This window comes from Neopsephotus bourkii, unplaced genomic scaffold (genome assembly GCF_033783945.1).
Source record: "Neopsephotus bourkii isolate Nb327-2 ecotype Australia unplaced genomic scaffold, CSIRO-AGI_Nbou_v1 NB_951, whole genome shotgun sequence".
NCBI classification, from domain to species: Eukaryota; Metazoa; Chordata; class Aves; order Psittaciformes; family Psittacidae; genus Neopsephotus; species Neopsephotus bourkii.
Genome location: NW_026901445.1, coordinates 2444485 through 2467357, shown reverse-complemented (window position 1 = coordinate 2467357; position 22873 = coordinate 2444485). Strand labels below are relative to the sequence as shown.

Sequence of the window (22873 nt, the reverse complement as noted above, 5' to 3'; positions counted from 1 at the left end):
CACTGATTTTACAGGTGAAAAAGGAACACAAAGAAATGTCTGCACCTGATGAAAAGTGTTCTTCCTTGTGTGTAATCCTATACTTGTTTCTTTTGATGATAATGTCATGAGAAGTCTGTGGTCTGCTGACTCCAGTAGTGAGCCTTTCAGCAAAGAGTGATTATGTATTTAGAATCATAGAAACACGGAAAGGTTAGGGTGGGAAAGGACCTTAAAATCTCTAGTTCCAATCCACTTGCTATGGACAGGGACACCACACACTAAATCATGTCACCCAACCTGTCCTTGAATACTGCATTGTGTGTTGTGAACATCCATTGTGTGGATGGAGCATTTACCACTTTGGACAACCCATTGCAGGGCCTCACCACCCTCACAGTAAAGAACTTCTTCCTTATATCTAACCTGAACTTCCCCTGTTCAAGTTTAAACCTGTTACCCCTTGTCCTGTCACAACAGTCCCTAATGAAGAGTCCCTCTCCAGCATCTTTATAGGCCCCCTTCAGATACTGAAAGGCTGCTATGAGGTCTCCATGCAGCTTTCTCTTCTCCAGGCTGAACAGCCCCAACTTTCTCAGCCGATCTTCATACAGGAGGTGCTCCAGTCCCCTGATCATACTCGTGGCCCTCCTCTGGACTTGTTCCAACAGTTCCATGTCCTTTTTATGTTGAGGACACCAGAACTGCACACAATACTCCAGGTGAGGTCTCATGAGAGCAGAGTAAAGCGGCAGGGTCATGTCCTTCGACCTGCTGGTCACGCTCCTTTTGATGCAGCCCAGGATACGGTTGGCCTTCTGGGCTGCAAGTGCACACTGAAGCTGGCTCATGTTCATTTTCTCATCAACCAACACCCCAAGTCCTTCTCCACAGGGCTGCTCTGAATCTATTCTCTGCCCAACCTGTTTCTGTGCCTGGGGTTGCTCCAACCCAGGTGCAGGACCTTGCACTTCACTATGTTGGGCTTTTTCCCTTCTCTCTTAGGCTGCTTTGTATAAATCTGTCTCTATTACACAGTCATTTCAAGCAACAGTACTGTCTTTATTTGTGTGCAGAAACCTGTACATTCCATCAAAGACTACACAAAAAATCAATTCCCATAAAGGTGGATAGGGACATGCACAAAATATTTCACACAGTGGCATCCAAAGGCTTCCTGAAAGCTGCCTACCACCCGCTCATGGCATGTGAACTCCTGGCATCTGTCATGTCCCCATCAGACCCAAGTGAGCTGCCTTGCCTGTTTTGATTCAGAGGGTGCTTTCTTTGTTGGCCTTCGGGGTTAAACAAGAGCAGAAATTACCTCCTTTGTGTGGGGAATGGTTGTTAGGGTGACTGGGAGGAATTCCTTGGCACCAGCACTAGCACAGGAAAGGAATGAGCAGAAAAATGCTCAGCCAGAGCTTCTGTGTTTGTGTTAGCTCCTCACCCTGGCTCTCCCACGGGGCAGCAGAAGTGCTCTGGAAAGGTGAAGCACACACACCCCTCACCACCCCCTGCACACCTCTGTGCAGTCCCTGGCTATCCCTGAGGCTCATCCTGATGATCTACAAAGGTTCTCTGAGGACTCAAGATCTGAGTTTTTACTCTATTGCTGCTTCTGTGATTGAACACTCCTAAAAGATATAGACAGGAATTTTCTCTTCTAATACTTGGCCCAGCATTGCAAAAGAAATACATTGCAGTAATGAAGGAAAATTGGAAAATTGAGCTGAACTAGTGATTTTCAAATGGAGAGAATCCTATTTTGAAGTAGCTTGCACTGTCAAACATGGTTCAAAAGCACGAGAAGAAAGGGCAGGGTGAGCAGTGAGCTGCTAGGTAGGTGGGTACAGGTTTTTTTAGGCTTTAGTGACTTTATTTTTGCATTACAGATGCGCTGCTTGCTCAGATTTCTGCCTTCCTGGTCTGCTTATTTCCCCCCTCACACCTCTTTCATAAACAGACAATAACTTTTTGTTTGGTTTGGCTTATTGGCAAATTTACACAGCTCTCTCATATAATGATCTGATTTCAGGTGATGGTGAGTTGATCTGTATATGTAAGGGTGTTTGCTTAATAGATTGTGATGGCATTCGGCTGCTCCTATCCATGTAAGTAGTGACAAAGAGGAAGAAAAAGAAAAGGGAGCAGCAGCATGAGGTAGTGTTTGGTCTCTGGACTTGTTTGCATAGTGGCTTAAAATCTTCAGGATGAAACTAGTGTAGTTTGCACAATGAGTTTGCAAGCCTGTCTGCAAACATAGCAGATGCTGGGACAAGACTGGTGTAAGACACTGGAAAGCAGGGCAAAATGTTAATAATGAGTGTAAAGCTAAAAGACTTGTAAGTAAGGGGGTAATGTCTGCATAGTGCTGGATGAGTTTGATGACTTCTTTTATGCACTGAAACAAACACAAAGAACAATGCAGTTTGCTTAACTGGGTCCTCATCAGAGGTAAAGCTCTACATGGTATTGCTTACAGACTAGATTGGAGAAAATTATCCATTTTTTAGCCTCGTAGCAGAACACCTCTCTCCTGTTTGGCCTTAAGGGCATGCTCTAATTTCCCCGAATTTTAATAGTTATACCATACATTTGTCAGATTATTGCTCTGTACAAAAGTATCTCTCTCTGTTTGATCTGTTGTTTCCACAATGATTCCACTTGATGTCCAAGTTCCTGGATGAAAAAAAAAGCAAAACAAATGCAAACTTTGGGGCAAAATTCCCAATGGGCTCTTCTGTTCTTTATAGGCTTGAAAAATTCTATTAGAAGCAAAAGCCATGGAGTAAGTGAAATTGCTGAGCACTTGAGAACCTGAATTCTATAAGCCTTCATGCTCTAAAGCAGTCAGTTCATGGTCTGAAATTTTCCAGGCATAGGGCCAGACTGCAAATCTACAGATGGGAAAGGAGGCTGCCCCTGTACCCTGGAATACTTGAGTCACTCTCAATCTAAATTAAGGCATCGTTTAGACTGCCTTCATTCAGCCTAAAACAGAACTGCCAGAGCTTAATGGGTGGTAAAAGCTTCTCGAAGTATGTCTAAGGCTACCAGCAGCTTTTTGTCATGCATTAAGTATTTTGGGAGTTTGAAAAGTTTGAGAAAAAACCTGCTTGTGATTTCTTTGCTAACTTTCCTTACACTGGTTGAGTATGTATCAAGGACACTTGTGAGACCTCACTTGGAGTACTGTGTGCAGTTCTGGTGTCCTCAACATAAAAAGGACATGGATCTGTTGGAACAAGTCCAGAGGAGGGCCACGAGAATGATCAAGGGACTGGAGCACCTCCCATATGAAGATCAGCTGAGAAAGTTGGGGCTGTTCAGCCTGGAGAAGAGAAGGCTGCGTGGAGACCTCATAGCAGCCTTCCAGTATCTGAAGGTGGCTTATAAGGATGATGGGGAGGGACTCTTCACTAGGGACTGTAGTGATAGGACAAGGGGTAATGGGTTAAAACTTAAACAGGGGAAGTTTAGATTGGATATAAGGAGGAAATTCTTTCCTGTAAGGGTGGTGAGGCACTGGAATAGGTTGCCCAAGGAGGCTGTGAATGCTCCATCCCTGGCAGTGTTCAAGGCCAGGTTGGACGAGGCCTTGGGTGATATGGTTTAGAGTGAGTTGTCCCTGTCCATGGCAGGGGGGTTGGAACTTGATGATCTTAAGGTCCTTTCAAACCCTAACCATTCTATGATTCTATGACACCTCCCAAGGTCACGGATTCAAGCTTAGAAAGTCCCAAAGGCAGAGTCAAAAAAGATGAGTATGCTGATAGTGTCTTAGCTGAAAATTGATTTGGACCAAACGGATTAGAAATGCACATACCAAACCTGATTACAATGCATTATATTCTGCTAGAAATTTCTGCCCTGCTAGAGATTTCTGGCTGATGGCTGTGCCAGCTGTATCATTGGGAATAGGGTCTCTCTGGAAGCTTAGACAAGGCCTATGAATGAGGCTCGAGAAAGGTCCACTGTGCAGACACTGCAGGTGTCTGTACCCATAGCACAATTGACTCACTGCCCCAGTGTTCCTCCTGCAGATGCCTGAGAGATGACTGCATTTTGTGGGGTACCTACAATACAAACAGGATCAGGGTCTGTATCTAATTCTAACCACCTTAATATGATGATGGGCTGAGTTTGTATTGACAGTCTTTGTGCATTTCAAGTTTACTTTCCAAAAAGAAGTATTCCCTGAGATGCAAAAATGGCCTCTTGAGGGGCAGGGGTGTGAGACAGTGAGGCTGGGGAGAACCCATGCAGCATCTTTTGCCCCTTTTATGAAGTTTTACATGTTCTTGAGGGTTTCACTGAGCTATATGTGAGGTTGCGCCTTGCAGAGCTTACTGGTGCTGTCAAAGATGTGTGTGTCTCTGGTATAGAGTGGTAAAGTGCATGAATCACAGATAAGCTTACTCACATATGTAGCATGTTTGTTAAGGGGGGGACAAGAAACGTAGTGAAGATGAATCTGTTCACATTTAAAGCTGCTCAGTTTAACAGCATCCCACAAGAAAAAAAAAAGACATTGAACTGTAATGTCTGCCTCCTGCTCCACTGGCCTGTGAGTGCCAACTGATCTGGTATGTATGAAGGCTCCACAGTGCTGCCTGAGATCTGCTGCAGGGTTCAGGTTCTCTAGACCTTTCCTAGCCCATACATACTGATTTATTAAAATCTGGCCAGTGTTTTCCTGCACTGAAATTCCCCATTGTGTCCCTTCACAGCCTTTTTAGTTCATGCTGATAAGAATGATTGCTTGGGTTTTTTCCCATTTTCTGTCTGGTTTGGTCTTTGCTCCCCTCTGTGACCTACAGCTGTTTGCTGTAACTCTGTGATTTTCTCTCTAGAAGGGCTTCTTTGTCCTTGGAGTCCTTAAGAAAGCTGACCCCTATGGCAAGCTGACCCCATTAAATCCCAGCACAGGGATAGACAGCCAGACACAGCCTTGGATCCAGCAAAGGCAAATCCACCCTGCTTATGAATCCACCTTGCTTATGAATCCACCTTACTCCGAGGAGGAGGAGAAGGAGGAGAAGGAATGAAGGATCACTCATGAGCTCTCCTTGCTGTGTGCTGCCCATGAACCTGCTTCTCAAACATGGCTAGAAACCAAGCTAGTGCAGACCCTAGCAGCACGCTTATTATGCCAAAAGCAAGGCCTCCTCCTTCACAATGTGCCCTCACCATATGATGGATGTGTTTGAGGCAGAAGCAGCTGACACAGCTCATTCTCTTGGGAATAGCCAGAGCAGCTTCCCAGGCCATCAGGGACCCTGCTTGGTAAAGTGAAATAGCAGTGTGTGGGAAGGAATGAGAGAGGTCCATAGTTTGGTGTTGACCCACCATCCCATGTGGGTCTGTAAACGTGAGAGAGGACAAGGCTCCTATATAGCAAGGGTTAAGTTATAACTGATGGGAACATTTCTATCAGGACAGCTTTCAATTTAAAATAAATAAATGCTGTCATGGGTGGATTCTGACAAAAGTCTAGACAGGAAAATATGGCTACAACCATAAGATATTTCAGCTGTTTTCACAGACACATTTCTCCAAATTAAAGCATTGAGAGCTGTCCCTCTCTCTTTAAAACAAACACGAAAAGGGGAAAAAAAACCCCAAGCATTTCACACTCCACTTCTGAGCCTGAACATGTCACAGCAGCTAGAGCAAGCCCTATGACAACTGTGCTGGGGTTGGCATTACTGAAAGTTATTAGCCTTAAATGTGCTGGGCCTGTACTAGCCTAGAGATGCTTCTTGACTCATGCCACGCAAGCCTAGGTGTGGGATGGGGGGAACCTCCCAATCTCTGTATAGTCTGCTGCTTTACTGAGCTTTACTGTAAGGTGTAGGTAGGAAGGACATGGTATGGTGTGGGGTGTGGCGTGGCTGTTTGTGGGGTTTGTGTGGGTCTTGTTTTGGGTGGGGAGGGGGTGTTTAATAAGCTCTTTCAATGGAAGGATGGTAGAGGAGGGCTTGTTAATTCTTAGAATCATGGTTTGGTTTTCCAGATTGGTAGAGATAGCAAGGATTGGTAATAATGAGTAAGCAGCTTATTCTGCTGTAGCAGAACTCACCATGTCCCAGTGGTGTTTTATACTGAGAAATTACCTGGTTGTAATTTGCATGTTGTATCTGTGCCAGAGGCCAAAATGTTAGGAGGGAAGGGTGTGTATAGGGAGAAGCAGTGGAAAAATTACAATGAGCTTTAGTCAACTGGGTGAACGTAGGGCTGGCTCCTCACAAGGGAATACTCGTATATTAAGCAACTTGATCTCTCCCTGTGAAAAACAGGTTGAGCCATGTCTGAGGGTGTTGCCTCATGGAATTTGTAGATAAGGATGGTTTATACCTGTGTGTTCCCAGCACAGAGAGGCCAGTTACATTCTGCAGCTTCCAGAGGAAATAAGCCTCTTGAGGAGTACAGTTATTCCAGTTTGCCTGTGGTAAGTGTATAGAAAAGGGCTTTTGTTTCTTCCTCTTCTACCTCCACCCCCTTCAAATCTCAGATTCCCTAACTGTGAGGTGTGATATGTGTGTTTTTTCTTCAGCAGCAAACCCAGACTTAGACTGCAATGGCATGGTGGAAGGCCTGGGTAAGTAGAGGAAATATTGAAGTAAGACACCCTGATATTTTTGGCACCATAATAAGGTAACTTGTAAGTTGCATCAGGCACTGTGTGGGATTTAAATATTTCTCTTTAAAACCCAGCAAGATCTATTTTCTGGGTTTCTGACTAGTATTCATCACCTCAAAAATCTTGATTAAGGAAGATGTTAACATGATTGGTGGCCTTAAGAAGAGCAGCAGGCTCTCTGTGATCCTTCAGCTAAGAGTGGTGCAGAGGGGTGTTTGTGTGCCTGTGTATTTAGGGAGATGGTAGTGGGGAACAACAAAGTTTCACAGCTGAGGTGTGCAAGTTGCAAGCTTCTTGTGTCGTGGTAGTGAGATCAGGGCACTGGCCAGCCCCCGGCTGCACTGGCAGGCTGTAGCCACAGAAGGAGATGTAGTCAAACCAGAGTGTCTTTTTCCTTGGTGGGTTTTTTATATTGCAATGACAATGTGGACTTGACCACCCTGTCAGTCTGCAAGGAGCCAGAAATGCTGTGTATGCTCTCATTTAAACCCTTGTGGCTTTCGGAGGAATGTGGAAGGACAGGGGGATGCTCATGAGATATGCTGAGGCAACCCCTACGGTACAGCTCAAGCCAGGTGCCAGGCAGCTCTGGTGATGTGCACAGCTCTGCTGCCAGCTATGGCAGGTTTCCCATTAGCCCCCATGAAAGGTCAGGTTTACCCCAGATTTTATTGCCAGATAACTATAAGCTAAAGCCTAGAAGACATCTGCTGGAGACATGGAGTTGAAGAACACTGCCCAGCACCACTGCCAGTAGCACACAGGCTTTCTCTGGACTGTTTTTGTCTTGTTTGTGCAAAGATTTGTCCCGGAGTCCCCTGGCTTCTTGTGAAGATGGTTTCGTATTCAGCAGCCTGTGCAAGGGGTGAGCCTGCATGGAGGTTCCAGTGCTACTGTTCCTCTCCCAGTCCTGGCACTGGTGTTTGAGAAGGGGGCAAGGGGCCTCTGCTGTCACTTGACAGCAAAGGTACCCGTGAAATGTAGGAGAGCTGCATTGCAGTGCATTGTATTACCTTGGGTGCAATACATCATCAAGGAGAGAGAAACCACTTTGCGTGGGCATGACCGTTTTCATGTTCTCAGTTACAATTTTTGCAACTAGGGGGTGGGAACTCAAGAAAAAACTAAACCAACACCAAAACACCTTGTGAGGTGGGGAATACCAAACTAATTCCTACTTTTTTACAGTAGGCTCCAAATGAGAAACTTTCCTGCTCTCAAAACATATGTTGATTTTTCAACATCTTTCCCCCCCCCCCCAAAAAAAAGAGATTAAAATTGTAATCTTCCTTTCTGCTCATTTCCCTCTGCCTCTGTATTTCCTTTTGGAAGTTTAGTATAGTAGCACTCTCTTTATTCCAAAGTTTGGAGTAGCTCTCACTTCAATTTTCCCCTTTCTGCTGATCTGTTCTCCACTATGGCCAAAGCTGCAAATCATTTGAAAACTCAGAGTGAGAAAAGGAGAAAAGCTCTTGAAAGTTCCAGTGATCTCTTACCTGTCAGTGTTATAGGGGGTAGGAGCATTAGAGAAAGATGAGAGGGCAAAGGAAGGATGTTAAATTGTTTTATTTTTTAACCCCTTCATAAAAAAATACTGTTCAAAAGCAAAAAGAATGAAAAAACATGAAAATTTTTCAGAAGCTTTCTACTGAAAAAAAGAAACAACAAATAAACAAAAAAAAACCCCAACCCGAACAACAGTGCCCCCACCTGTCCCCAGATTGCAGCTTTTCAACAAACTGCTGTTTAGTTTTGAAAATATTTTGGTAGGAAAACTTAATTCCTCTTTCCTTCATTTATAGGTAAACATTTCAGGGCATCATGTCTGAAGTACAGTGATTCCATTGCTTTCATGTGAGTTATTCATCTTCACATGAGAGTTGCACAGATGGCTTGAGTAATTTCAGTTAGGTAATTGTAGGTTCAGTTCATCTGGGAAACAAGACCAAACTGAACAGGGTTTCTCTGGAAACCTTTTGTGATTGAGCCTGTGCTGAAACAATTATGTAGACAGAGAATGAGGTCTTATGATTGAATCATGAGTGTGCCACTTGAGCCTTGATGGGCTGTCAATGTTTATTTGACTTAGTGTCAAAGATGACCATTGTTCAGTTTGTTCTGCTGCCTTCAAATGAAAGCTCAGCTTTGCACCTCCTCTTTCACTGAGTTGTGTCCAGAGCGTTTCTCTCATGCGGTCCTTACATGCAGCTACAGACGATTGTCCATCTCTTTCAGAGCAAAATCAGATGGATGAGCATAACCTGCTTTTGAGTGTTGCTTTTGGTGCTGGCTGACTTCACAGAGCACCAGAGAAGGAGAACTTGCTAGCTCAGCCAAACTCTGTTCCAGGCTGATGACAAACCGTTGGGGGTGGCAATGCTTTAGTCATTGCCCTTTTTGCAGTGACAGCCTCATCACAGCCTTAAACTTGCTGCTCAGTAATCACTGGGATTCAAAGCTGCATCTATTGAAAGGTTTTCTGTTGACACCCTCCACAGCTGCTCTTTCAGCTGGGAGCAAGATGTGGTAGCACATGAGTCTGTCTATGTGCTGGCTGTAAAGCAAACTTCTCCCTATCTTGATGATTGATGAATATACTGCCTGTCTCAGCAACTGTCATTGCCCTTTGGTTTTTTGTCACTGCTTCCAGAGCTTGGCCAGCAAAGAAACCAGCATGCAAACATGTGCCAGCTACATCTACTGGTAAATCACTGGACAAGGACACCTGAGCTAATTCGCCCTCAGCCTGCCTGAGCATCTGTGCAGCACAATGTGGGCATGCTTCAGCTGCGAGCTAGGCTAGACCTGGAAGTTGTTGACAGACACTCCTGAGCACACAGCCATTAATCTTCCAGCCTCTCGTTAAAAGCCATAACTGCAGGTTCTGAAGGAAATTTCTGCAAGCTTTTCTGTCAAGAATCACTTGAAGGCTTTTTCCCCTAGGGAGGCTTTTTATCACTGGGGAGGGCTTGGAAGACCTGGAAGGGCTCTGGGAGATAGGAATAAAACCCTTTTTCACACAGGAAATGAGAGCAGAAGGGATTTGCATCATAGCAGGTGGCTGCTGGGTGGCATTTGGTGGTTTGTGTTACGCAAGTCAGATGGGACAACCACAGTGATTCCTTCTGGTCTGTAAGCTCTGATTTGAAGGTACTTCACTGACTGTGAAGCCACCCCCACTAAAAAATCCATCAGGTCATACTGATATCAGTAGTACACTATTAACTCTATCTCTGCAACTAAGATTATGAGAATATAGTAGTTTTCTAGAGCAACTTAAATCCCTCTGCTGCTAAAACAGAGAAAATCATGTCCATTATTGGAACAAAGTGGTGATGACTCTATGTCTAACCACTCACGTACTCTCCTGTTTACAGGACCATACTGTTAGAGATGCATAAATATATTCAAGCCAGGCCCTTGACTAACAGCTGTTGTTAGATTGAAGCTCTTAAGCCTGAGTTCTGTTTGATGGCCCTACTACATTGTAATGACTGGAATAAGTCTCAGCTTGTCTTTCTGCCCTGGAAGTCTGGCACTGGCAGCACCTTAGGGGTCTGGAGGATTTCTGCATAGCTAGCCCTTGATTCAGGTGAGAACATAAAAAAAGGTGGATCTCTCCTTCAAAGTAATCTCTTGGCCCAAATCTTTTCAGAGGAAATGCTTCTTTCTTGAAACCAGCTGTGCAGGAGCAGCAGAATAAAGCTGCTACTTAGAAAATGGTGTGTGAGCAGCAGACTGCCTGCACATAATGATGGTCACAGCAGTGTCACTATTAATGATCTGCACTTCATGTTTCTGCCAGGAGCCAAAGGCTGGCTGGTACAGGCAGATGGAGGCAGGAAGCTTGTGTTCTCTTTGGAGTTCTGCTCTGCTGAGAGGTTTTGAATCAATCCCTCTACTTTACTGTCCCCTCCCCATGTACAAGCAATGAATATTATTAACATACTTTCAAAATCCTTTTTCTTCAGCTGATGAAAAGCAGTGGTGAAAAGTGCTACGTTTTTCTTCTTCTTTCAGAGTGAAGCAGAGGGCAAGTCTGTGGCAGGTTCTTTAAACTTTGACCCCACACCTGATGCTCAGATTCTGTACAAGGCTATGAAAGGGCTTGGTGAGTTGAGTTGACTTGAAATTCATTTGTAAATTCTATGTTCTGCTTTAATTGCCATGTTGAAAGCTATTCCTTAAGAAAATTGCAGCCAGAAATCACTTTTGATGTGGAAAATTAAAAATTGTTTTCTTCATTACACACTTCAAATTCTACATGAAGACAATGGAGTAGGAAAGGTTGTCTGAATATTTGAACTGAGATTTTTTGGACTAGCCTCATCTTATTCTGTGCACTGTGCTTATGGCTTATTGTTGCTCTCTGCAGGGACTGATGAACAGGCTATAATTGATGTCCTAACCAAGAGGAGCAATGCGCAGCGTCAAGAGATTGCCAAATCCTTCAAAGCACAGTTTGGAAAGGTTCTTCCAAACCAAAACCATATTCAGTCACTGTTTCACTGCATGCAGTAAACGATGTAGTAAATGGGTATACAATTCATCCTGGAAGCATGATGCAAATGATATGCAGGTCTTCTGCAAATAAGTGGATGAATATTTATTTATAAGGTTTGGGGTGAATGTGTGAAATTACTTTTTGGTTGGAAAACCTGGTTTTCCCCCAAAGTTTGTAAATGTTTTTTACTAGAAATATTTCTTAAAAAATATTTTTTTATTTGTTATTTTAACTTAAAGTCTAACTTCTTTTTGAAGCTGTAACAAAAATGGATACTTTTCTAAGTGGCTTTTTGAGTGAAATATTGGTTTAGTTTGGGGTCCTTTTAAATGCCAAAGAAAGCTCAGTTTAAAGACTTATTTAATTACTTTTCTTTGGAAATTCTGAAAATGGAATCCAACTGCAGTTATTGACAACCATGCTTTCCTGTGTTTATCTTTCTGTCTTTGGTAAAATCTTACTGTCATTTGGGAAAACTTTTCCATCAGCAAGCTCTGCCACCAGCCCTACTCTGGAGTCTCCAATGACCCTTGCTGGAAAGGGGACTGCCATGAAAGGGCCTCAGAAAGGGAAGAAAATGTGGGGGTGGCAAGTATAGGACAATGAATAGAGAGTGCTCACATCCCACTGAAACAGTGTGAGTCATACCATAACAAAAATGCATTGTGGGGATAGGAAAGTTTGAAGTTTATCTTCAGACAGACTGCATGTCTGATTCTGTGGAAGCCCTGGGTTCATGTATATATGCAGGCTTTGGGAACCAGCCCTGTGTGAAGCTACATTCTTTACTCAACTAAAGGCTTTCAACTGCCTGGTTCTGTTCCCTGAATAAAACAGGGTGGAAGAAGAATTAATTAATACTTGGGAGATGCTTAAGTACGGGACAACAGGGAATGTGGAAGTATGTAGAGAAAACTCATTTTGGAGATAGGTACCTTTTCCAGTCTCAGGACCTTTTCTAATAAACTATCAACACAACACTGTAATTCAGCTTCATTACTGTAGGCCATGGGGATGGAAACAGCATTAGGTGGTAAAAAGATCCCATGAGGCTTTTTGTGTAACTGTGTTATGCATATTTAACAGGATCTGATTGATAGCCTGAGGTGTGAACTGAGTGGCAACTTTGAGAGGCTCATTGTAGCTCTCATGTACTCCCCATTCAAGTATGATGCCAAGGAGCTCTATGATGCCATGAAGGTAAGCGAATTGCATGCTGATATTTAAGTAGTAGCATGGAAGCAGTGCAATAACTGGACTGCTACATGACTAAGTTTGTTATTAGCAGTAGCCTTTGAGAAATAGTTAATTGTACTGTCAATGCATATTGTGGGGGGAAATTCTGCTTTAATATCTGGGCTGAATGAGTTTCTGTACATACATTTCTCATAGAGTCTGGGGAAGGCAAAAGCAAACTAAACTTGGTTTTGGCAAGGAACGAACTTCCATGGATTGTTTCTTTATTTAAACATTTCTTTGCTGCTGTCTGCTGTGCTTCTCCTGAACAGAGCTCAGTGACACAAAGCTATTGCCCTGATGTCCCAACTGAGCCACGAAATCCTTAAGAAATCAAGGAGTGGTGGTGTGAGGGCAAGGCTGGGTTTGGCTGAGATCCTACCTATCATTACAGTTCAAGTTTCAGATGCAGAGAGGTCTATTAAAAGGTTAGAAAGATGGACTAACTAGACAAGTATTGGTCTGTCTCCCTGCATCCCTCCAACACTGTCATTAAATACTCAAATCCAGAAATGCATTGCAGAAATGCACTGTGAAAGGTTAGATAAAATCATTCTTCCTGAGTTAGGCACATCAGTAGATGAAATCTTGTTCAGACCAAATGTGCTTTGTGTCTCCAGCTTTCACCATGATGGTTTTTTATGGCTCATCACACAGCCTAACACTGCTGCATTAGGCTATGTGCTTTGACTCCTCACTTGACCATACTTCTTTAGCAGTAAATTTCACTCCATGACTAGATGCCTTTCTCCACTTTTATTTCTTCCCTATGTTTTCTATTAAAGGGTGTGGGAACAAGTGAAGATGTTATCATAGAGATCCTGGCATCCCGAACAAAAGCACAGATCAGAGAGATAATCAAGGCGTACAAAGAAGGTAAAGTGCCTGGGGCCTGATCTGTGGTCAGAGCAATGTATAGCTGCCTAATTGCACAGCAGGAATGGTGTTACCAACTAGCACTGTCAGCAGGTACATGGTGTTTTTAAAAGCAAGAAGGTGCAGCCTAACTCTGCTTTCAGCCTGGCAAAACAGAACATGGATATGCTGACAGAACTTGAAAATCCCTTTCCAGATTTACACTAAGCTGCAGGAAAAGGTCAGCATATCACAGGTTTGGTTCAACTTGGTCACACGCTACTGTCAGAATGCAAATGAAATTGTAGCTATACACTTGGCTGCTTCTCCCCTTCAAATAAACTTCCATCTAGAGTGTATCAAGTATGTATTTGTAAATATTTTATATTTCTTTGCTATCTGTAATGTTAAATCTATGTTTATGCCTTGGATATCAGTGGAGCTACTGATTCAGCTGCAAATGCTGACCTGGGTGTCACTGAGGGTATGAGTTAAACTCAGTCCTGTTCTTTTTTCCTAGCAACCTTCTTGACTAGTGTCAGGTATTATATGTCTTGAGTGACTGGCAATATCCAGACTATGTGACCCAAATAACAATTCCTTCCCTTGTCTTCTTTTCCTTGGGTAGAATATGGTTCTGATCTGGAAGAAGACATAAAATCAGAAACAAGTGGCTACTTGGAACAGATTCTGGTTTGCCTTCTTCAGGTAATGCTAGAGAAGAGAAATGACAGTATGAAGTTATTCACATTTTTCCCTTTTTTTTTTCTTTTTCTTTTGAGAAGACATGTAGTAGAAGAGGCAATACAGTCATGACACCAGATAAACTGCAGAGACAAATGTATGACTTGGACTGGATCTGTATTTCAACTTCAATGTGGCTGAAACAGGGATTCCTCCCTCCCTTAGCAGCTGGGAACATAGCTCTGCCGCAGGGAGACACCTCACTTTTACATACACGTAAAGCTATTGCAGTCTACAAGGGCCTTAGAAAACAATGCTCCTCAGCTCAAATTCATCAGTCTTCCAGGGGCTATGTTCTCAATGCTGAGTGCATTTGAATGCATTTATCTTGCCATATTTTCCAAATTTTCCTGCCTAGCAGCAAAATAACTTAACAGGTTTTTGGCTCTTTTTCCTATGACTGATTTCAGTGCCTTTCAGTGAAGGAGTTAGTGCTTGTGCTGTCTGAAACATTACTACTTGAGTACTCTACAGAAATAAATAGCTCAGCAGGATAATTGATCTTCACCCAGAATGTATGCTGTGATCCTTATATATGGAATATTCTTTGTGAAATAAAATGGTTACCTTTCTCTTTCTTCTCATAGGGTGAGAGGGACAATGCCACTTTCTATGTGGACCCAGCACTGGCTCTCCAAGATGCAGAGGTACTATCAAACGCTTGTAATTGATGATATGACTGCATCTCATCTCTCTTGAGCTTCAAAGTGCTTCAGTAGGCATCAGAGTCCTGATCAGCAGAGGGTTTGTAGACACAATAGCTTGGGAAGGGGTGGTCTTCAAGCGGAAGCAACTTGGGGTTCTTCAGTTTTGCCTGCATTGCTGAGCCCTTGCTGTTCCAAAAAGGAGTGATGATAGCTGGGCTTGAGCTCAGCTGCTTTAAATATGCAAAAGTATATGTATGGTGGAGTAGAACAGCAAAGAATAGAGAAGAAAACCTAAGAGTATTGTTGGCTGCTCCAGCTGCTGGAGGAGGAATGGAAAGGTTGGAGAAACTGATTGCTCCAGTTTGACTAGAAGACACAGTCAAGGGGTTTCATAATCACTATTTCTATGAGAGTCTAGTTCACACAGCGTTTTATGCTACTTAAAATCACCCTAACTTTAACTTAAACCAAACTCTGTTTCTTTACCAGCTACACACAGAGAACATCTCTCTAAAAATTGTGTGTTAAATTACAGGCTCTCCATGCTGCTGGAGAGAAGATACGGGGCACCGACGAGATACAGTTTATCACCATTTTGTGCAAGAGGAGTGCCATACACTTGCTGAAAGGTATGGAGCACTCACCTCTGAAATGAGACATCATTAGCCAAAGAGTCAGGAATATAGGTGGGAGAGATGGGTCATCAGAAGTAAGTATCTGATTCTGTCTCCTTATTCTTGGTCATTCACTGACCAAAAGCTGCCAGCAGCTTTCAGGAAAACTTATGAAGGCTTACGACTGCTGAAAATCAAGTGGCTTACTTGAGAGTCCTTATACAATGGTTGTGGCTGGGTGGCATGGCTTTTTTCGTAAACCCAAGGAGAGAGACAGTCCCTTTCTAACCACGTAGGAGCATGCAGTGGACAGACCCATGACCTTTTGGTTATGGGTTCCTCTGGGGCAAAAAAATCACTGGAAACATAGCTATTTATTCAGTGATGGAGAATCCCAGGGTGCACCCTGTACTTCTGCTTCAGGTTCTTCTGAGGGCATCAGAGGCTGCTGGAAGCAAACATGTTAACCCAGATCCAGGTAAGGGAGCCTTCAGCTCCTCACTGCCCAGTGCAGCAGAGACCTGGTCTTGCCATCTCAAGAATTTTGAGGCAGTCCAAAACTGATTGATAGATGTTGTTATATTGGTTGAATATAAGCTGTTAGACATGTACTGTGTAAATCCATCTGTGTTACTTTATGTGGACATAAAGTGATAAATTTAGCCAGTGATAAATAAATTATGTGTGAGCTTTTTCAAGCTGAGGTCTTCTGAAGCTGTTTTCTAGACCCTGAGGCCAGCTCCCCCTTGTGTTTCTAAGTGCTGCTGGGAGATTAAATTTGAAAACAAAACCAAAAAAATGATCTCTAGTCTTCAGCTTTGCCTGTCTTTAAGAACTGAGTTTCAACTAGTTGTCAGGATGAAATCAGTCTTTGGAACCTGCCATATCACCATATCAAGCAATTTCCTTTATGCTAAGGCAACCTGTAAATGTTCGTCTTTAAAACTTGAGGCTTGAGTGTAATTGTTGCATCTATATAATAGATATATATATAGATATAGATATATATATGTGTGTATATATACATATCTATATTGATATGTATATTAATATGAAAAGTAGATCTGAGTTGAGGACATTGTATCCATCTGTCTGCTATGTGGTGTTACCTTTCCCCAAAGTTTTCTTAGTGTTAGTGTTTAGGTATCTGATCTTGAATGTCAAGAAAACTTCTTTAAGATGCCCACTGCATTACATAGTAGTTTTCCTTCTTTGTTAGTCTGAAAGCTAGGACTCAAAACTGAGATCTGAACCCTGGAGTATCTAGAGTGTATAAGGTGAACAACAGCTCTGTTTCTGAGCTTTTGTTAATGTAGGAGTTCAGATACCTTGGAATCTACAACTGTGCTTTGCTCATCTTTTCTGAGAATTTTGTTTTTTCCTTCTGATTGAAATAGTAAGTTTTCCCAAACTGTTGTCATCATTTAAAAGTCTAAGGGCCATGAGTATCATAGTCCTAGATTTAATTTGATTTTGTTTTGGTTTCTAAAGCTAGTGGCATCAACAAACAAAAGACCACATGATAGAGTTGTGCCTAGTCTTCTGCTGGCTGCTTCATTTCTGTGGTTAAATACAGTGATGAAGGCGCATATTTCCAAATTAACATGAACAGACTGAACTCGCATGTTCAAATTAAGGCATGGAGTTAAGAACCATGGATGGGTTGCGTTTCTGTGAATGTTGCCATCTTTTTTTGTAGCTCATTTCTGGGCTTGATTAAAGCCTTCTGAAGTTGGTGAAAATGTGGCCATTCCTTCAGTGGGATCTATGTTTCCATGTCAGTACACAAGCAATACCTGTAAATATTGGGCACAAAAAGTTTTTAGCAGTTGCTTGGTAAAAATTCAAGTTCTTTGTTTCCAACAGTGTTTGAAGAATACCAGAAACTGGCTGGTAAGAACATAGAAGATTCTATTAAGAGTGAAACTTCTGGTTCACTTGAGGATGCCATGCTAGCTATTGGTAAGAGTGGCTATGTTTCCCTTCTTTTGTCTGAGTCTGCTACATTTTCTCCAGTAGCAGGAAACTGTTATGGGATGGAGCTACTTTATAAGGGTATGTGGTAGTAATTAAAGGGTTCTTCTTAAGTAGGATAAACTCAGATCCCAGGGGTACACTGAATTATTGGAAATCATGTTGAATCTCTTGTTACCTGCTGCTCTGAAGTTGATTCTTACTGAGCCTTTTTGTATGTCTAGTGAAATGCACCAGGAGTGTCCATTGCTACTTTGCAGAGAGGCTGTACCATGCTTTAAAGGTAAGACTCTTCAGTGTAACATACTTGTTTTCATACTGGACTGAATTTGCAACCTGGCTTCCACCAAGTCAAGTTAGAAGAGGCAAGGTTTTGGTGAAATCCAGCAAGTTTAGTGCTACTGTTGCAGGCAGTAGCAGGATCTCTTCATCTGCCTTAGGCAGAAAGATACCTCTTAAAAGTGAGATACCAAGGGAGTCTAGCTTCTCTGATTTAGGAGTATGCAAGGAGTCCAGTCCCACTTTTTGAAATGTGGACAGAATTTCTGGAAGAGGCTTTTCTAGGAGGTTGTTCATTGTGGAATTTTTGTCCATAATGTTAATGTAATAGACTGGACCACAATATTCTCTTTCTAGGAAACAATTCTCTCAATGGCAGTATAAAATGAAACAGTCCCAAATGGGGACATGTAAGGCATCTTGCAGATTGTGGCCCTGTAACTCTTAACTGATACATAAAAGACAACAGCTCTCCCAAACTTGTGGAAAATTGAGATAACTGATATTTGTTATCAACATGATCTTAATTTTCCTGTGAGTGATTAATCAATACTGGTTGAAGCCAAGTGTTGCATGGGTGATGCTGCAGAAGTACAATATGTATTCAGTGCTGACATCCAACTCTATAGCATGCTTGGTTTTGAATCTGATGTGTGCAAAAAGTTATAGCACACTTCCATGATGGGCTTGTGGTACTGACAATGTCCCCCAGGGATTGGCCCTTCAGAAAAAGCAGCAGATGTGCTGCCAACCAATGTTTGAAACATGTTTCCTCCTGTCTTGGACCAGTTTGCAACAGCTTATCCCTTGAACATCCACTGACATTACAGACTGATATATCTGTTATTCCAGGGGGCTGGCACCGATGATGGGACTCTTATAAGGGTGATCGTTTCTCGAAGTGAAGTTGATTTAAATCTCATAAAGGCTGAATTCAAGCATATTGCAGGAAAGCCTCTCTCCAGTATGATTATGGTAAGCAGCATCTTGATACAGTGGTTCTTAACCATCATACACATTCCTAACCTGTCCAGCACTGTGGGATGTTTCCATGGTTGTTTTTAGTAAAATATCATTTTCTGCTAAGCTCTCCTTCATTAGGCCTATTAACAACCTTTTCCTTGAGAGACATACACACCTGAAAGGTGAATCAGATTGTATGCTCTGGAAGTGACTCAGGCAAAGCCAAACCCAAGGAGAGATGCTCCAGATTTTTCATGGACTGTACTCTGTATCCATGCACTTTGTGATTTTCTAGATTAATCTAGATTCATTTCATTCTCCCTGTTACACCTTTCCCACACTGTTGTGCCATTTTGTCCTCTCTCTGTGCTGTCCTTAACTACCTCAAGCAAGTCCCATATATATCAAAACTGCTGTTTTTCTTTCTTTGTTTTGTTTTCTTTTTGTTGTTGGTTGGTTGGTTGGTTTGACTTATCCTTTAGCTGACTTATCCTAGACAAAGGCCTGGCCTATACTGTGGTGAGATAGGTTTAAAAACTAAACCTTATCAAAACTTATTGTAGCTTTTGAGGTTAGAGTCTCAGCTCTGAGTGAATGTCCCTCCTCTGTTGGGGCTGAAATGTTGGGTTTTACCATGTGTCCTAAGGACTCCGGGACATTCCTCTCCCTCAGTGCAAATGGCAGAGAAGCCCTATCCTTAGCAGTCCCCATGGGAAGTCTGGTTCTATAATGAAGGCCCTTTCTTCTAATTGGCACTGTCAGTGTCTGTCATGTTGATTAATGATCAGTCTTCAAGGGTCTGCATGGAATATTCATTCCTTCTGAGAAGTGAAACGGGCTTTACACCTGTCATCACAAAACAGTCAAAGGAGCAATTTTTTACCTTGCGATATTCTCTGTAGTGCTCCTCTAGACCAAAATGACCACAGTTGTGGCTTTTTATAAGATGTCATGTCAGGGCTAGCAATATTGCCCTTTTCCTTCCTGTAGGGGAGAGATGCTGCACAGATATTTGGGGACATGAAATCTGAACACAGCAGGCTTGGTTGCTCTTGTTCATGCTGAGATTGTCTCTGCTGCTCTGTAGGATGTAGCCCTGATAAATTGCTCACCTGGATTCCAAAGAAATGAATTGGACTTGATAAATGTTATTTCAGGTGGCAGCTACAAGCCTCATTTCTCCAGTTGCTTTTGATGGTGTGTCAGTTGGCAGAAACACTGCTGAAGTCTGGCTTGCTCTTTCCAAAGTCCTTTTCCTGTGTAGGCATATTCCATGGACTGACAAAGTCAGCACTCGGAGCAAGCAGAGAAACTTCCATGCTCACCTTTTTTCATTTTTTGTCTCCTGTCAGGATGACACCAGTGGCGATTACAAGACAGCCTTGCTGAATCTCTGTGGCACTGACTGACAGCGTCTAGGAGGAAGATGCTGAAATGGATACAGAGAGAAAATTAACAGAGAAAAGGATCTGAAAATGTACATTGTAGAAAATCTTTCCATTCATCCAACTGGGGAGAAAAAGAAGATCAAATAAACGGTCAAGATTTCCATCGGGCTCTGGAGGATGTGGGTGCTCATTACACACAAAATGCTATTTGCTACCCCAACAGTTTTTCAAACCCAAGTGGGAATGTTTCTTTTTTGCTTCGATTTTGTTCTATGCAATTTCCCTTCTCTTCTAGCACACTGTAAAGGCTGGTACTTGGATGTAAAATTAAAGGCTTTTTTAAAACCTCTGTAAGTATTCTGCAGGTCTTAACAACCCTACAAAGCTTGGGCTGTCCCATAGGATTGATAACTTCACTAGGGCAAGCTAGTAGAGCAGTGATCATTTGATGCTAGCAGGGCAGGTCTGGAAGGAATGCCAGATATTAATGAGGCTTTAGGACATGGGTCAGAGTAGAGAAGTCAGTCCTCAAGGGCTGTTTTAGCAGCCTTATCTGCATAACTTGAGTGGGGGCTTCCCAGGAGCTGGGAATGGCAGAGCCAAACTAACCATAAGCATGTGAAAGCTGAAAGCTATAAACCATGTGACTGATTTCCTCTTTCTTTGTGTGAATGTCTGTAGGGCAAGACTGACAAGTTCAGGGTGTGACATCAGTGTCAGACCATAGGAAAATCAAAACTGGGGCAGACAATTTGTTTTTGGTGACTATAGGATATCCTGCTCTTGGAAGAAGACGTGTTTCTGCTCCTGGTTTCACAGTAACTTCACAGAAGTCAGTGGACTCACTTGGTCGTTCCCCCCACCTCCATGACTGCACCTACCACTAGCTGATTGAGGCCCCAGACTTGCACAGTGATACAGAAAGAACAGGTTGAAGTGCTTTGAGAAGCTCAGGTCTGCCTTGGCAACGATTCTCCACATTTAAAGCAACTCATTTAAATGCATGTTTACCAAAAGTCATTGTGTTCAGAGAAATAGCTTTTCTGATCAACTGAATTAATTTTCTGGCAGCGGGGATGGTTCCTCCTGTTTACTGCTGAAATGAGCAGGAACCAGTGCAGGGCAAGTGGAGGGTTCAAAAAGTCTTGGGGATTCCAGGAACCTTTCCTGAGGTCAGGGTATCTGCATTCCCCAGATGAACATGAAGAGGAGGAGATTTCAACCTCTGGCTCTTTAAGTGCTTGTGTTTTCAGTGATATCCCAGTTTCTCACCTGGATGAGGATGAACTGGAGATAGGTGTGTCTCAAGACTGAACACCAAGGGGAGGTTCTTCACTCAGCTTTTTGGGGTGGATGTGGGGCAGCTCCAGACACCAAAGGACAGAGAATCTACACGTCCCTTCTGCTGGCCAGAGGGCCCACTTCGTTTTTCGGAGAGCCACTTGCTCCCGTAGTCACTGATGACCCGCCTTCATCTGCTTTTTCTTAAGGCGTTGATTTCTAGCGAGAGGCAACAGGACCGCGGACGGGATGCCTGCTGCGGAGAAACCCGTGCTTACACCGCCACCTTGTGGGGGACGGGCTGCGCGCAGACCGCCCTGCGGCGGGGGCTCACTGGAGCCTAGCGGGACATCGGGACCCACCCGCTGGAGGGGGCGGGTGAGGGAGCACCAGGCCATCCTTCGCCTCCCAGAGTAGTGCCCGATCTCCCCTGTCCTAGGGCGGGGCTCCCCCGGGGAAGGCGCAGAACCGACCTGGGGAAGGGTGTGTGAGGTTTGCTCCCCTTCCAGCTTTCCTTCCCAGCCGTTTTAAAGTGTGCAATGGAGGGATGCATTTGCTGACAGCTGTTGCCTTCGTGACTCCTGCTTAGGGGCTCTCACCCTGCAGCCCCTTAGGTCTGGTACAGCTAAGATGCTCTGCAGAAATGCACTCCTCTGACCACATCTGTGTGATGAAGTTTTAGTAAGACTGAGCCATTCCCTCTGTGTTTGGGGTATTATTTCAGAAAGGCCAAACGGGAACATGTAGCTGCCTACTCAGGGAGCGTGGATGATTTATACCGTTGTACCCATGACATTTACGTTTCCCCAGGTTGGACAGGCAATGTGTGAGAAGCAATCCCAGCTTTGAGGGACTTAAAATCTAACTAGAAAAATCTACTGAAATCTCAGCTCTTCAAAATATTTTAGTTCAGACTTGTCTGCTTATTTCACTGAAACTTTTGCACTTATCTCAGAGTTCTTGTTGTTGTTAGGTTATTCAGGTCAGAGGCTGGTTTATCTTGGGGGCCTGTGCTTAGCACTGTGGGTTAGGATTAGAGCTGTTTCAGTGTCACTGTGGTCCTATTTTACTAAGAACAACCTGGGAAATGTAAGACGAGTTGCCAATAGGCTCTCAGGAGATCAGTATAGCAAAGCTGGGAAGGAAGAACAGTCAAGAGAAGCTGATTCTATCACCGTAATTGCTGGAAAACAAAACAATTGTAGAACATCAATAAAGATTTAGTTACATATTGATTGCTGCTAAAATGTTCCCTGGGTGAACAGGTGCCTTAATAAAGCAGAATCAATTCTTAAGCCGTTCTAACCATTTTTTTCCAAATGCAAATATTGACTTAGGGCCTTTCTATTCATTCACTGTTAAATTAACATGATTTTATTGCACAAAAATAAAGATAAAAACTCAGCAAAGAAAAGGTAACAAGGCCCAGGACTGGTGCACCTTCTGTGCTGCAGGAAGACGTGTGTGTGGGAAGTCTCCAGTGGCTGCACTAATACCACCTTGCTGTACCCCCCTGGGTGGGATGTATGATGCCCCGTGTCCTTGGATGCAGCACACACACAGGAGGAACTGTGCAAACTGGCAACATGGTGGGGTGTAGGTGTTCCAGTGTTCCGTTCAACTCATACCCAGGTATACATAGGAAAAGTTGACTCCAACTATTAGCTCTGTTTCTGACACCTGGGAAAACTAATGAAAAGCTGTTCCAGATATGATGCCAATGTGCATAAAACATGTTTAACGCTTGAAGGCTTCCGTTCCAG

General features: G+C 43.2%; 1 protein-coding gene across 2 annotated transcripts; it reads left to right on the top strand.

Annotated features, from left to right (window-relative positions):
- Nucleotides 1-1608: 1608 nt before the first annotated feature.
- Nucleotides 1609-20178, top strand: LOC133215072 (annexin A8-like). 2 transcript variants are annotated; one of them, XM_061358805.1, is made up of 14 exons: nucleotides 1609-1752; nucleotides 6282-6430; nucleotides 6542-6583; nucleotides 10646-10736; nucleotides 11001-11095; nucleotides 12216-12329; nucleotides 13151-13241; nucleotides 13849-13928; nucleotides 14552-14611; nucleotides 15147-15240; nucleotides 17092-17187; nucleotides 17424-17482; nucleotides 18331-18453; nucleotides 19794-20178. In XM_061358805.1, exons 3-14 carry the CDS (start codon nucleotides 6563-6565, stop codon nucleotides 19848-19850), a joined length of 981 nt encoding a protein of 326 aa, XP_061214789.1. In that variant the 5' UTR covers nucleotides 1609-1752; nucleotides 6282-6430; nucleotides 6542-6562; the 3' UTR covers nucleotides 19851-20178. The 2 variants fall into 2 exon arrangements, with proteins under 2 accessions (XP_061214789.1, XP_061214788.1); XM_061358804.1 differs by having other exon boundaries at nucleotides 6282-6433.
- Nucleotides 20179-22873: the final 2695 nt, after the last annotated feature.